The following is a 12,340-nucleotide window of genomic DNA, read 5'->3' as shown; positions in this document are numbered from 1 at the left end:
CCACAGACTCCGAAAGGCTCAACAACACAGTTGGTGGTTCTCCACATCCCTCAAGGCCTGACCTGTCCTCTCACCAAGTTTGAGGCCAGTATCCCTCGTCGTAGCCGCAGGAACTGAACCCCTGTGTTCCGCGTCGACTTGCAGTTGCAAAGGCTTGTTGGCTTCCTTCTACCAAGATCTTCGGGCTCCAAGTAGCCCCAACCTAAAGCATCTCCAGTGACCAAGCATCTCTTGCATCGTGAGCTTGCATCTTTGGTGAGCTGCTCGAGGTCTTCTTTCGACTCCAGTGCCCCCGGCCTGTGGCTCCTCTTGAGGGTCATCTACGTGTTCTTTGGGCTCCCCTGATTGCTCGGTGCCTGCTGTGACTCCCCTGCTTGTGGTGAGTCTCCCAGACCTTGCTGGTCCTGACATTGCACCTCTCTCCTCTTCCACATTGGTTGCAGCTGCCACAGCTTGTTGGTGCTCCCGCTAGACACAGACCCCTCAACTCTCGACATCCGTCGTGGGACAGCTCGTTTACGGCTCCTTGTCTTCCACAGCCTTGCCTGGTCCACACAGCTGCAGTTCTAAGGTCACCGTCCGCTCCTCTGCAGCACCCTACATCGGTGGGCATTCATCTTCCGTGCCTCCTGGTCACTCCTGAGTGGCATAGACTCTGTTCTCTCTGCTTGCAGGTTCTTCACAGCTTGAATCCACCTCTGGGTTCCTCCGGACACTTTCACCTTCACCAGCAGCTGCATCTTTCTGAAGTCTCCATTGGATTCGACAGCGGTTTTCGAAGCCACTTCACACCTATGCACCTGGCTTCCCTGAGACAGGTGTCCTGGTTCCTAAGGTATCCACGGGTGGGGTGGCTCTCCAACCTTCTGTCTTCCACGGGGTTTCTTCAGGGTCCACTGGGAAGGGTCCTTCTTCTTTAAAAGTGCAACCGCGACTTACCCAATGACTTGTATTGATCACGCAGTCATGTTCTCACTCAGCTCACGACCACAGTGGGGCTCCTAGTTACTTTCCTCGGGTGGTTCAATAAGATTATGTTCTGGTAAAACAAGTTGCTTTCCACTCTTTCTGGAATAAGCCTGAAGGCTGCTCTCCGCAGCTACCACTTGGAGAGCTTTCAAAGGTTGTCTAAGACAACTAAAATCACCATAACGGTTGTCTAGATTGGTGCAGGGTACCCCCTTACATAAGTGTGCATCATATACCAAGCCAGCTTCTCACAATTGTGAAAGTAGGGTTGCACAGGTTGGCGAAAATGGTGCAAATTAGGAGTCATTTTGAGTGATTAGTGACGTTGTATGTTATGTTTTTTTCTGATTTAATGCATGCCATTGTTTTTGAAGATAATGAAACTGAGTTTTTGTGCCATCTTGTATTTTGTATTTCATCATACTTGAGGTTTTGTTGCAGAAATGTCAATTTTGGTTTTACATCAAATCATCTAGGCAGAGGGAGAGAAAGTGACAAAAGGTACTTTTTTACTTACACTATGGCGGAGCTTGCTAGACAACATTGCCAAAATGGACCTTCAAGAATCAAACGGAAGCCTACGTAAACTTATCATTGACATAAATCCCGAGCCCCACTCTGAGGGAAGTGCTTGGAGAGGGGAGTACATATATCAACACTCAAATAGGAGAATAACGAAAAGTTGTTTTCTCCAGTCCATCAAAGTTGATTTGAGCAACTGTTAATATGTCTGCCTGTGGAACTTAAACAGCCATTTGACAAGCGAAAATGTTTAAATAAATGACTATCTCTGGAACCTTACAGCAAGACCTTGGCAAAAATTGATACAGCTTGTAAGGGCATTTTGTCAGATATCACTTGACTTTAGTCTCTTTTCTGGAGCACAGACTTCACCAGTAAGGGGGGGTCGCAGCACTTTATCGCGGAGTCCTCAAGAAATATGACTCATGAGTGCACTTTGTCAGAAAGAGATGATGGGTTAGACCTGGTATACAGTTACCCCCACCTATAGTCTCTTTTCTGGGGCAAAATCTTCACCAGGAAGGTGGGTCCACATTCTTTATTAACGTGTGCACCACTAGCTCTGCAAATTTTGCTGGGTCATGTAGGTGAAGAAAAAGAACTAAGTAAAAATAAAACAAGCTCCAGGCTGTGTAAGGTGATGCTCTATTCACAGCCATCTGAACCTCTGGATCACGTGCATTTTTGGTTCTCCTTTTACTGTAATTCTAGAGCGTTTCTCTTTGAAGCAGGAAGACTGACAAGCCGAGTCTGAGCAGAGTTCCAAAGCCTCTTGAAGGTTTGAAGGTCGAAGTGGGGATGACTGAAGATATCTGAAACCTCTCATTGGGTTGTGGTGCGGGTGAAGGTAGAGGAGAGTGCACCTTCTTCAGATACCGGGCCTTCACCCCTGCCGTTGAATGAGCTTTAGCATCTAAGGTGATCAACAGTACCGAAAAGTATTCTGTAGAAAGAAGTCTACTCTTGGGCCCCTTTGTATTCTTCAATTGCCATAGATCAAGCATTGATCTTTAGAGAGAAGGCTCTCACTCATCGTGCACAGTGGCAGGCAAATGATTAAGGCCAAACAGGCTTTGAGAAATGCTCATTGTAGTGATTTTGTTTCTTTTTGCTCCTTTGGCTCACATGGTTCTCTGGTCCCTTGGTCTTTATGACACTGTGATCTCTGCCAGCAAGCAAAGAAACTGGTCCTGGATTGCTTGTGTTCTGGTTCAGGGAGGACCTGGCTTGGCAGTTCGGGCTGGACTATTCCCATTGGAGCAGGGTCAGGCTTAGGAGGCATGGTGTGGAAAATAACAATGGGCTTGGATGTGTCCCTCGAGTAATTACCAGTGGCTGAGGTGAATTCAATCATTCTATCCATCACTTGTTTGTATATGTTAGTCTGTGGCACTAAGTGGGATGGGTATGCCCAGTTGTGTGCCCCATGCACACTGTCGCACTGGAGCCAAACTATACCTGGCTGTTGAGACCTAGCTAGAACAATACTTGTCCTGGATTGTTTGTGTTTTGGTTCAGGTATAGTATGGCCTGGCAGTTTGGCTAAACTGTTCCCATTGGAGCAGGGTCAACACTGATTTGCATATGACTTGGTCCAAACTGAGGTGGTATGGTGTGCAAAATAATGGACTGTGATGCGGCTCCGAGTAATCACCAGTGGCTGAGATAAATTCAAGCATTCCATTCATCTTCTTTTTGTATACTTTAGTCTTGCTGACCTACAGTATTGTAGGTTGCTGTGAGATGGTTTTGTGGGTGACTTACAACTTGCCCCATAACGTAAATCTACGCCACCCGGAGGATCTTAAAAAATCATGGTAATAAATTAACTAGAGGTTTAGTAATACGGGGCTTTTAGGCCTCTGGGTTAACTCTTTCTAGCACGGCCCAGCACAGAGGCGGATAAGGCTCAGTATAAAGGGAGACTATGCATAGTAAGGAGAAATTTCATTTTGTATTTTCTTTACCTATGCACCTAAAAGTAGCACACATTTGTCAAGATTCATGAGCTAATATGACGGTAACTTGATTAAAAAGTGCACAGTTGATAAAAATTCTATATCTGTGTACCGATTGTTCGGTCAAGTCTTATCAAGTCACACATATTTTATGAGTGCTGTGTGCACATATGTGAAAGGCTGTGGTCATTTACAGAAGCGTGAGGGCTGAGTCCGGCATGAGCGTCTGAGCTCAGGTTTAATCGAGAAACTTTAAAAAGGAAACTGCTTGGGAGTTCATACATTGTAAGACTGAAGCACTAGACCTAAATGTTGCCATTTCAAGTGTTTCAAGAAGAAGTTGCCCTGTGTCCATTTTTTCTTCATATGACTAATGCCAGAAGTTATATTGTTGTATTCTGCTTGATTTGTTGTTTATATTTGCTTGTAAATTATAAGGCAGTAAAAGAAAAGGAAGGTTAATTAAACTGTGGATTAAAAGTTAATGCACTTTGGCAATCTCAGATGTTTTGGTACCAACTATTTGTTGCATAGCCTGTCGTATTTTGTTTTTTGTGCTGCATAACCTACGTACTGTGGTTCCAAATATTGGATGCAAAAAAATAAAATGAATAACTATGCTGTGTTCAGGATTCGTCTGTAATCCCACTCCTTGCTTTTTTTACTTTACAGGGTAATTTATATGAGTTTTTAAAGCTTACTGGCTGGAGAGGATCAAAAGTCTTGTATTTTGGTGATCACATCTACAGTGATTTAGCGGTAAGTGTTTATTTTGCTACACTGCTAGTTTTTTTATAAATCCTTTTTATTGGATTTTGCATATTTCATATAGGGTATACACTTTACAACATCAGCGATTGTTGTTTAGCATTCAGTGCATACATTACCATTACACAACAGTGACAACAGAATGATTATTTGTCTTGGTGCGTGTAATATATGTGGATATGTATGGCTGTTTAATGAAAGTGTGTCTTGTGTTGGATTGTTTGATTCTTGGGTCTGGCTGGTGCACCCCTACTGTGCTTATGTTTAGCTGGAAAACACCCATTCGTTCTACCAAACTGGGGGAAAATAACTTGGGGAAATGGGGCTAGGAGTAAGGGCATTGGTCTTTGCTGGTTTAATAACGCCAGGTATTGCTCATTCACCGGGACAAGTGTGGCGTTCCACTGGGGGTAGGGGGAAGGAGGGCCCGATTGGGAGGTTCTTGTGCGGTTCGGGGTATTACGGGGCTGGATACCGCTTGAGTGGCAGGTGAGGTTTCTGTGGGGGCATCTAGTACCTGCTTGAAGCTATGCAGGAGCATCGACCACTCCATGGATATGGGGTGCCGTCGTGTCCCACATGCCTCCTCTAGTTTGTTAACATCCTCTTCAGCAGTGCCCCATTTCTTGACCGCCCCGCCATGCTGCAATCGGGAAACCATCCGGTGACTGCCAGTGTAATGTGATGCTTCGCTTTGCTAGGAGTAGGGCCAGTATCGCAAAACGGGTTTCCACCTTTTTCTGCTTATGTCGCTTAAATTTCTCCAGGGCACTAGCCTCCCACGTGGCAAGACCTGTTAGGCCTATGACCGTCCTTATCGTGGTGTGCACTTCTGCCCATTAGGATTGTAGGGTGGGGCAAGCCCATAACATATGGATGCATGTGGAGTCAGTTGTGTGGCAGAGCCGGCAGTCAAATTGTGATGTAGGGAAAAAGCGCTTCAGTCGCTCCGGTATGAGATACGCGCGGTGTAGTATGTTGAATTGGATATTTTTGAAGCGCTGGTTACGCAATACTTTTTTGTGGTGTTCCAGGGCAACAAGCCATTCATTATCGTGAAGCGGCTGGTCAAATTCCTCCTCCCACTTTAGTTGGAGTTGCGCTAGCGGAGTACATGTAAGATCCATGATAGATTCATATATCCAGGCGATGAGGTGACTCCTTGTTTCTATATTTAGTATTGCGTGTAACACGGGGTGCGTTTTGGGCTCTCCCTCCGTTAAATCCCATGTCCTCCTACAGCTTATTACAAGCTATCTGTGAAAGAGGAACTGTCCGGCGGGGAGCCTGCTCTCCGTCAGGCCTTCGAACGAGGACAACTGGCCTTCTGTGAACAGGGCCTCCACCTCCGTGAGTGCATGTTCTGTCCATGTTAGTAATTCCCTAGTAGTGTAGTGTCCACGTCCCTTGGGGTGTCCCGCTAATGGTAGCAGTGGGGAATATATTGGTGCCGCTGTACAGAGGTGATGGATTCTTAACATGCAGTATCTGGCCACCTTCTCTAAGAGGGGATGTGTTGGATTAGGTTTGGTCCCTGGAAGGAGCATTCAGGTTATCTCCAGAGCAGACAGCAACCCCCCTTGTTTTTAGTCTCCTCTAGGTGACGCCCAGCTGTCCAATGCGTGAGCCACTGCAGCTGTGCCATGAGGAAGTTGGCCTAAAAGCCCAGCCCACCACTGTCTCGCAGCAGCTGTAATGCCGTCAGAGCTACTCTGCGTGTTGTGGCCGAGACTCCTCAGGATCGTACGTTGCTCAGAATGGTCCACCTCTCGACACCACCATGGTCTGAATGTAGATAAACACAGACTCCATGGAGTGGTCGAGTGGGGGATGGGAAGAAAGGGGACAGCAGGGAGGGAGACCGGGAAAGACAATAGCAGTAATATAAATCACCAGAGCATGTGTACCGTTCTTTCCTATTCTACCCGGGTCCCACTGTAACTTCACCCAGAGTTCTACCTGTAAGGAAAGAAAACACCGCCTCGTCTATTCTGCAAGGTTAATGGCTGTTGCTCTCTAGAACTCAACCTAGTGAAAAAAGACCATAGTCAGCAATCTGTGCAATACCTTGTAACAGCAACCATGAGGTGGCACACAGGCTCCTACTAAATACCATGGAACAATCCTGAAGGTTGAGACAGGGGTGCGGAAGAGCTGTCCTCTGCTCCCTCTCAATACCCCTGCTGCAGGACACATAAAGAGATCACATGACATTCACAAGTAGCACAGTACCAGCAATAGCGGAGAATTTGTCGGGCCCTCATCCCCAATACGTCTTGGGTAGAGGCTGTATCCACACGCAGAGACAAAACATATTACATGCACCTTGCAACAGGGTTTCTATCCCTTTAACACCAAGGAAAGTTCCCCTCTCTTTCCAGAGGCGAAAAAGTTTGTTTCTCACAATCACCATCCAAGGAAAATAAATGATAAAAGATTAGGACCACCAATAATGCCTGGCAGTGGAAAAGCAGTATAATGAAACCATAAACGTTTTCCCTGCATGAACCGGAGTGGTTGGCCAACAGGGAAAAAAATGAGTTAGGTTTTCCCCTGCAAGAGCTGAAGGCGGCTCACCAACAGGAAAAACGAGTAGTACAACAGTTTGCCTCCCTTTCACCATTCAGGAAGGATGAAGTGAGCACGCAATCCAGGTGAAACCCCAAAGTCATAGGTCTATATCTGACAGAGGAAATGCTGGGACGTGGGACCCGCCGTAGGGGTTGCTCTGCAAAGAACCGGCAATTGGTTCCACCAACGGAGCACTCCCAAAGCAAAGTGCGGACCCCTTAGACAGCCACTCGGGGATTTGAGCGTACGTACTGAACAATAGGTAGAACTTGAAATGCGATGCACACGGCACCCTTAACCGCCTCTAGCACTCAGCACGGCTCCTCAGGGATAAAGTAAGCGGCAGCGCTATGCTGCCCGGGTAGCGTTTTCTAAGAAACTCCTCGCGCGCGCCTTGACGTCGTTATGTCAGCGCGCCGAGAATTCTGGGAAGTGTAGTTTGTTTTGGTACTTCTCGGACGGCTACATCGTTCTAGCGCGCCGAGACAGTGTTCCTCGAGCCCCCTCCGGTGATCTGCAACAGTACATCCCTCTCCCAATGAACACTGACAAAGGCAGGGCTTTCTCGGGAACCGTTTGTGGAACTGCCGGACATAACGAGGGGCATGTTCTCCAGTTGCTGGTTCCCAAGTGTTCTCTTCATCCCCGTATCCTTTCCAGGCTATTGGGTACCATAATCTGGTACGGTATATCTTGGAATCTAGGATACCCCTCACTTCGTATTCCCGTTCCTCATTCACCAATACCGGAGGCAACCCTTTTTTGGCCAATGAACGAGCGGGTTTAAGCAAAGAGACATGAAAGGATGGATGAATCCTAAGCGAGGAGGGCAAAGCTATTCTGGCTGCTACAAGATTTATGAGCTTCACTACCTTATACGGGCCTATGAATTTAGGATTAAAGATACTGTATCTTTGAACCGTATGTTCTTAGTGGACACCCATACATAATCCCCCAACTTATATACGGGCCCTGCACGCCGATGTCTATCTGCGTATGCTTTGTACACCCTTTTTGCCTTTCTCAACTCATCCTGTGTTTGTTTCAAGGTTTTTTGAATGTGTAGCACCCTCTGTTTCACTTCTGGCAAAGCCTCAGTTGTAGCCGGGTGCAAGAAAGGTATGAACCTAGGATGGAACCCATAAGAGCAGAAGAAAGGGGAATATTTCGTGGAGCTATGTGTAGCGCTGTTGTAAGCGATTTCTGCCAACCATGAACAATCCACCCAGTCTTTGGTCGTGTTTTCCACATAGCACCTTAAATATTGTTCTAAGGTTTGGTTCACCCTCTCTGTATGCCCATCAGTTTGAGGGTGGAAGCTCATAGAAAGGTTAGGCGTTATCCTGAGGGATGTGCACCACGCCTTCCAAAACCTGGCCGTGAATTGAGGGCCCCGGTCCAAAACCACCACTTGTGGTAATCCATGCAGCCTCACCACGTGTACCAACAGCAGTCGAGCCAATAGACTGGCTGTGGGCATGGCTTTACAGGCAATGAAGTGGGCCATCTTTGAGAGGTAATCCACCACCACCAGAATCGTCGTGTGTCCCTTATCTGGTGGCATGCCTACTATGAAGTCCAGGGAAATGCATTCCCACGGCTGTTCCGGAGTGGGCTAAGGCTGTAAGAGTCCTGCTTGTTTGGTATGTGAGGTTTTCATCTGGTTACACGTTACACATTCCTTAACCCAGGTGCAGATATTAGTCCTGACAGTAGGCCAACAGAACTGGCGCAGGATTCTCTCTGTGGTTTTTTCTACCCCGTTGTGACCAGCGCTGGGAAGGGTATGACACCAGGTGAAAACCTTCTTTCACAGAGAGCAACAATTGCGTTCCCCGTATCGGAAGACCGTCTTTTAGGATCCATTCTGGATGTTCTTTCAGCCACTTCTTCCAACCTTGTGTCTGCATGCCCTGTGCCACGCTTTTAAGGAAGGGTTCCGCGACAGTGGCACAAATGACGTTTTTTGGATTGATTATGGCTTTTTGTTCCTGCTCTTCCTGAGTCGGGTTATTCGTTTGCCGGGTTAAGGCGTAGGCCTTCTTATTGTCCCTACCAGGTCGATAAGTGACTAAGAAGTTATATTCTGCAAAGAACAGGGTCCATCGTAGTTGTCGAGGAGATAGGTGGCGGGCAGCGGTCATGAACTGTAGGTTCCGGTGGTCCGTATATACGGTAACTACATGTCTGGCTCCTTGGAGTAAATGTCTCCACTCCTGGAAGGCGTCCTTGATCGCCAGGAGCTCCTTTTCGGCTATCGTGTAGTTTCTCTCTGCTGGGTTGAGCTTTCTTGAATGGTATGCCACCGGGTGGAGCTGGCCTGTGGTGACATGGCGTTGAGACAGAACAGCTCCATCCGCATGTCCCGACGCATCCGCTTCCACGATGTATGGTTGGTCAGGATTTGCGTGCACCAAAACAGGAGCAGAGGTAAACGCGTTTTTCAATGCTTCAAACCCTTTTTGGGTTTCCTCGGTCCACAAAAAAGGGGTCTTCTGTAATAACCGGGTGAGAGGAGTTGCCAACGATGAAAACTGGCTGATGAATAGACGATAAAAATTGGCGAAGCCTAAAAAGCACTGGATGTCTCTGATATTAACCGGGACAGGCCATTCTTTTACCGCTGCTATCTTCCTTTTGGCCATTTATTGCCCCCGAGGTGTTAACATCATCCCCAGAAATTCCACCATGGTGACCCGGAACTCACACTTGCTGATCTTGCAATAGAGATGGTGTTTTTGTAGAGTCTGTAAGATGGTACGTACATGACGTGTATGCCTCTCGAAGGTGGGTGAGTAGATCAGTATATCATCGATATACACAACGACGAAGTGGTCCAGATATTCGCGCAGCACATCGTTCAGGAAGAACTGAAACACAGCCGGCGCATTGCATAACCCGAAGGGCATGACTAGGTACTCAAATAAGCCATACCGTGTTTTGAAGGCCGTCTTCCACTCATCTCCCCCTCGCATGCGCACCAGATGATAGGCCCCCTTCAGATCTAACCGTGTATAGACGACGGCCTTTTTCACTTGCTCTAGTAAGACCGGGATCAGTGGTAAAGGATATCTATTCTTTACTGTAATGGCGTTGAGCGCCCTGAAGTCAATACAGGCTCGCAGTTCGCCGTTGGCCTTCGGGATAAAGAAGAGCGGGGAAGCCGCCGGAGACATAGAATTGCGGATAAACCCTAATGCCAAATACTTGTCCAGATATGCTCGCAAGTGCGTGTTTTCTGGCTCCGTTAGGGCATATACCCGTCCTGTGGGAACGACTGCCCCGGTATCAAATCGAACTGACAGTCATACTGCCGGTGGGGCGGAAGTATCTCAGCCTTGATGTTGTTAAACACTTCGGCGTATTCGTGGTATTCGTTGGGTAAAGTGACCGACTATTCTGCCACTGTGGCTATGTGGTGCAGCGTTGCCATCACTTGAGACGGACTCCACGATGAGGGAACACAATGGGAAGTACAATAGTCCGAGGTGAACCGTAACGTTTTCTCCACCCAATCTATCCTGGGATTGTGTAATCTTAACCAGGGTAACCCCAAAATGATCCCGTACTGGGTGGCTTGGATCACGTTAAAGGCAAGCCTTTCCAGATGATCTAGGCCCTGGCGAACTTCCAGGACCTCTGTTTGGACCCGGATTGGTCCTGCTTCCAAACATCTTCCATCCACCGCGAAGACAGCCTCCGGTGTGTCCTTGGTTTGCAGCACCAAGCCCAATTCTGCAGCTTGTTTTTGATCTATGAAACATCCAGTAGCACCAGAATCCACCATGGCCGATACCTGACGCCACTCCTCTTGCACGAGCAGGCAAAGGTCTATAAAGAAATGTTGTCTGGTGCCTTGGGTTTCACCACTCAAAGAAGGGATATAAGCAGGGCTTGAGGAATACCCTTCTCCCTTCCTCAAGCATTGTCGTTTCCCGATGCCTCCTCTGATGTAGCAGCTACTTGTTTGCGGGGGTACTTCGTCCTCAAGGAACACTCTTGGATGAAATGGCCTTTCTTCCCGCAGTAAATGCAAAGGCCTTTCTTGCGCCTATATTCCCTTTCTTCGCGGGTAAGGGAGGAACGGACCGTTCCTATCTCCATGGGCTCCGATTTGGAAGCAGCTGAGTGGTCAGAGGTCTTGGTGGGGTCTTGCCGCCAGGACGTGCCGTCTCTCCACTTGTTTTCTCCTCGTCTTTCGCTGAGACGATGATCCAGACGGAGGACTAGACGTATCAAGTCTTCGCAGTTTGTGGTTTGTGGGTCAATCTGGGCCAACACGTCCTTCATCTCTTCTTTGAGGCCCTTATGAAAGATAGCGGCCTGTTTCTCCTCGGGCCATTCGGTCTCTGTAACCAGCCTACGGAAATCATTCAAATAGGCTATGAGGTCCCGGTTCCCTTGACGTAGCTCCAACAGGTCTTTGTCCGCTGAGAGCGAGTCGGTTCGTCGATTGAATGTTCTTTCAAAGTCTTTTATGAATGTATCCCAATCATACAGTCGGAGATCATCTCTTTTGACTAGAGGGACTGCCCATTGAGCCGCGCCCCCCTCTAGATAAGAGATCAAGAAGGCAACCCTAGCATGATTGGTACTGAAAGCCTTAGGTTTGCACGAAAAGTGTAACAACACCTGAGTGAGGAAAACCTGCACCTTGCTACTCTCTCCGTGAAATCGCTCAGGGGTGGCTAACGGGACAGGTGTGGATATCTCCACCACCAGAGGGGGAGACTGGGAGGTCAGCGGAACACCTACGCTAAAGGGGTTTCTTTGCATCCTCTCTACGGTAGCTTGCAAGGCAGCGGTTTCTGCTCTAGAAGCCGCTAACTCAGTCTGAACTATCTGCAGTGCTGCAACTACATCCTCCAAGGTGGCCATAGCAAAACGTACGACCAGGAGGGAGATTATTCTTGGGTCGCCTACTCTGTTGTGGCCGAGATTCCTCAGGATCGTACGTTGCTCAGAATGGTCCACCTCTCAACACCACCATGGTCTGAATGTAGATGAACACAGACTCCATGGAGTGGTCAAGTGGGGGAAGGGAAGGAAGGGGACAGCAGGGAGGGAGACCTGGAAAGACAATAACAGTAATATAAATCACCAGAGCATATGTACCGTTCCTTCCTATTCTACCCGGGTGCCACTGTAACTTCACCCAGAGTTCTACCTGTAATACCTGTAAGGAAAGAAAACACCACCTCGTCTATTCTGCAAGGTTAATGGCTGTTGCTCTCTAGAACTCAACCTAGTGAAAAAAGACCATAGTCAGCAATCTGTGCAATACCTTGTAACAGCAACCATGAGGTGGCACACAGGCTCCTACTACATACCATGGAACAATCCTGAAGGTTGAGACAGGGGTGCGGAAGAGCTGTCCTCTGCTCCCTCTCAATACCCCTGCTGCAAGACACATAAAGAGATCACATGACATTCACAAGTAGCACAGAACCAGCAATAGCGGAGAATTTGTCGGGCCCTCATCCCCAATACGTCTTGGGTAGAGGCTGTATTCACACACAGAGACAAAACATAGTACATGCACCTTGCAACAG

At 47.9% G+C, this 12,340-nt stretch overlaps 1 protein-coding gene across 2 annotated transcripts in view; it reads left to right on the top strand.

The window, feature by feature from the left end:
- Nucleotides 1-12,340, top strand: part of NT5DC3 (5'-nucleotidase domain containing 3) — a 402,542-nt gene that overhangs the window by 274,022 nt on the left and 116,180 nt on the right. For both annotated transcript variants that reach the window (XM_085653247.1, XM_085653246.1), the window contains exon 11: nucleotides 4,122-4,208. In XM_085653247.1, the coding sequence (XP_085509373.1) occupies nucleotides 4,122-4,208 (87 nt within the window). The remainder of the gene's footprint in view (nucleotides 1-4,121; nucleotides 4,209-12,340) is intronic.

Source organism: Triturus cristatus, chromosome 4_1, assembly GCF_964204655.1.
Source record: "Triturus cristatus chromosome 4_1, aTriCri1.1, whole genome shotgun sequence".
In the NCBI taxonomy this organism is placed as follows: Eukaryota; Metazoa; Chordata; class Amphibia; order Caudata; family Salamandridae; genus Triturus; species Triturus cristatus.
Note: the sequence above shows the minus strand (reverse complement) of the source record. Positions and strands in the feature narration are given on the sequence as shown.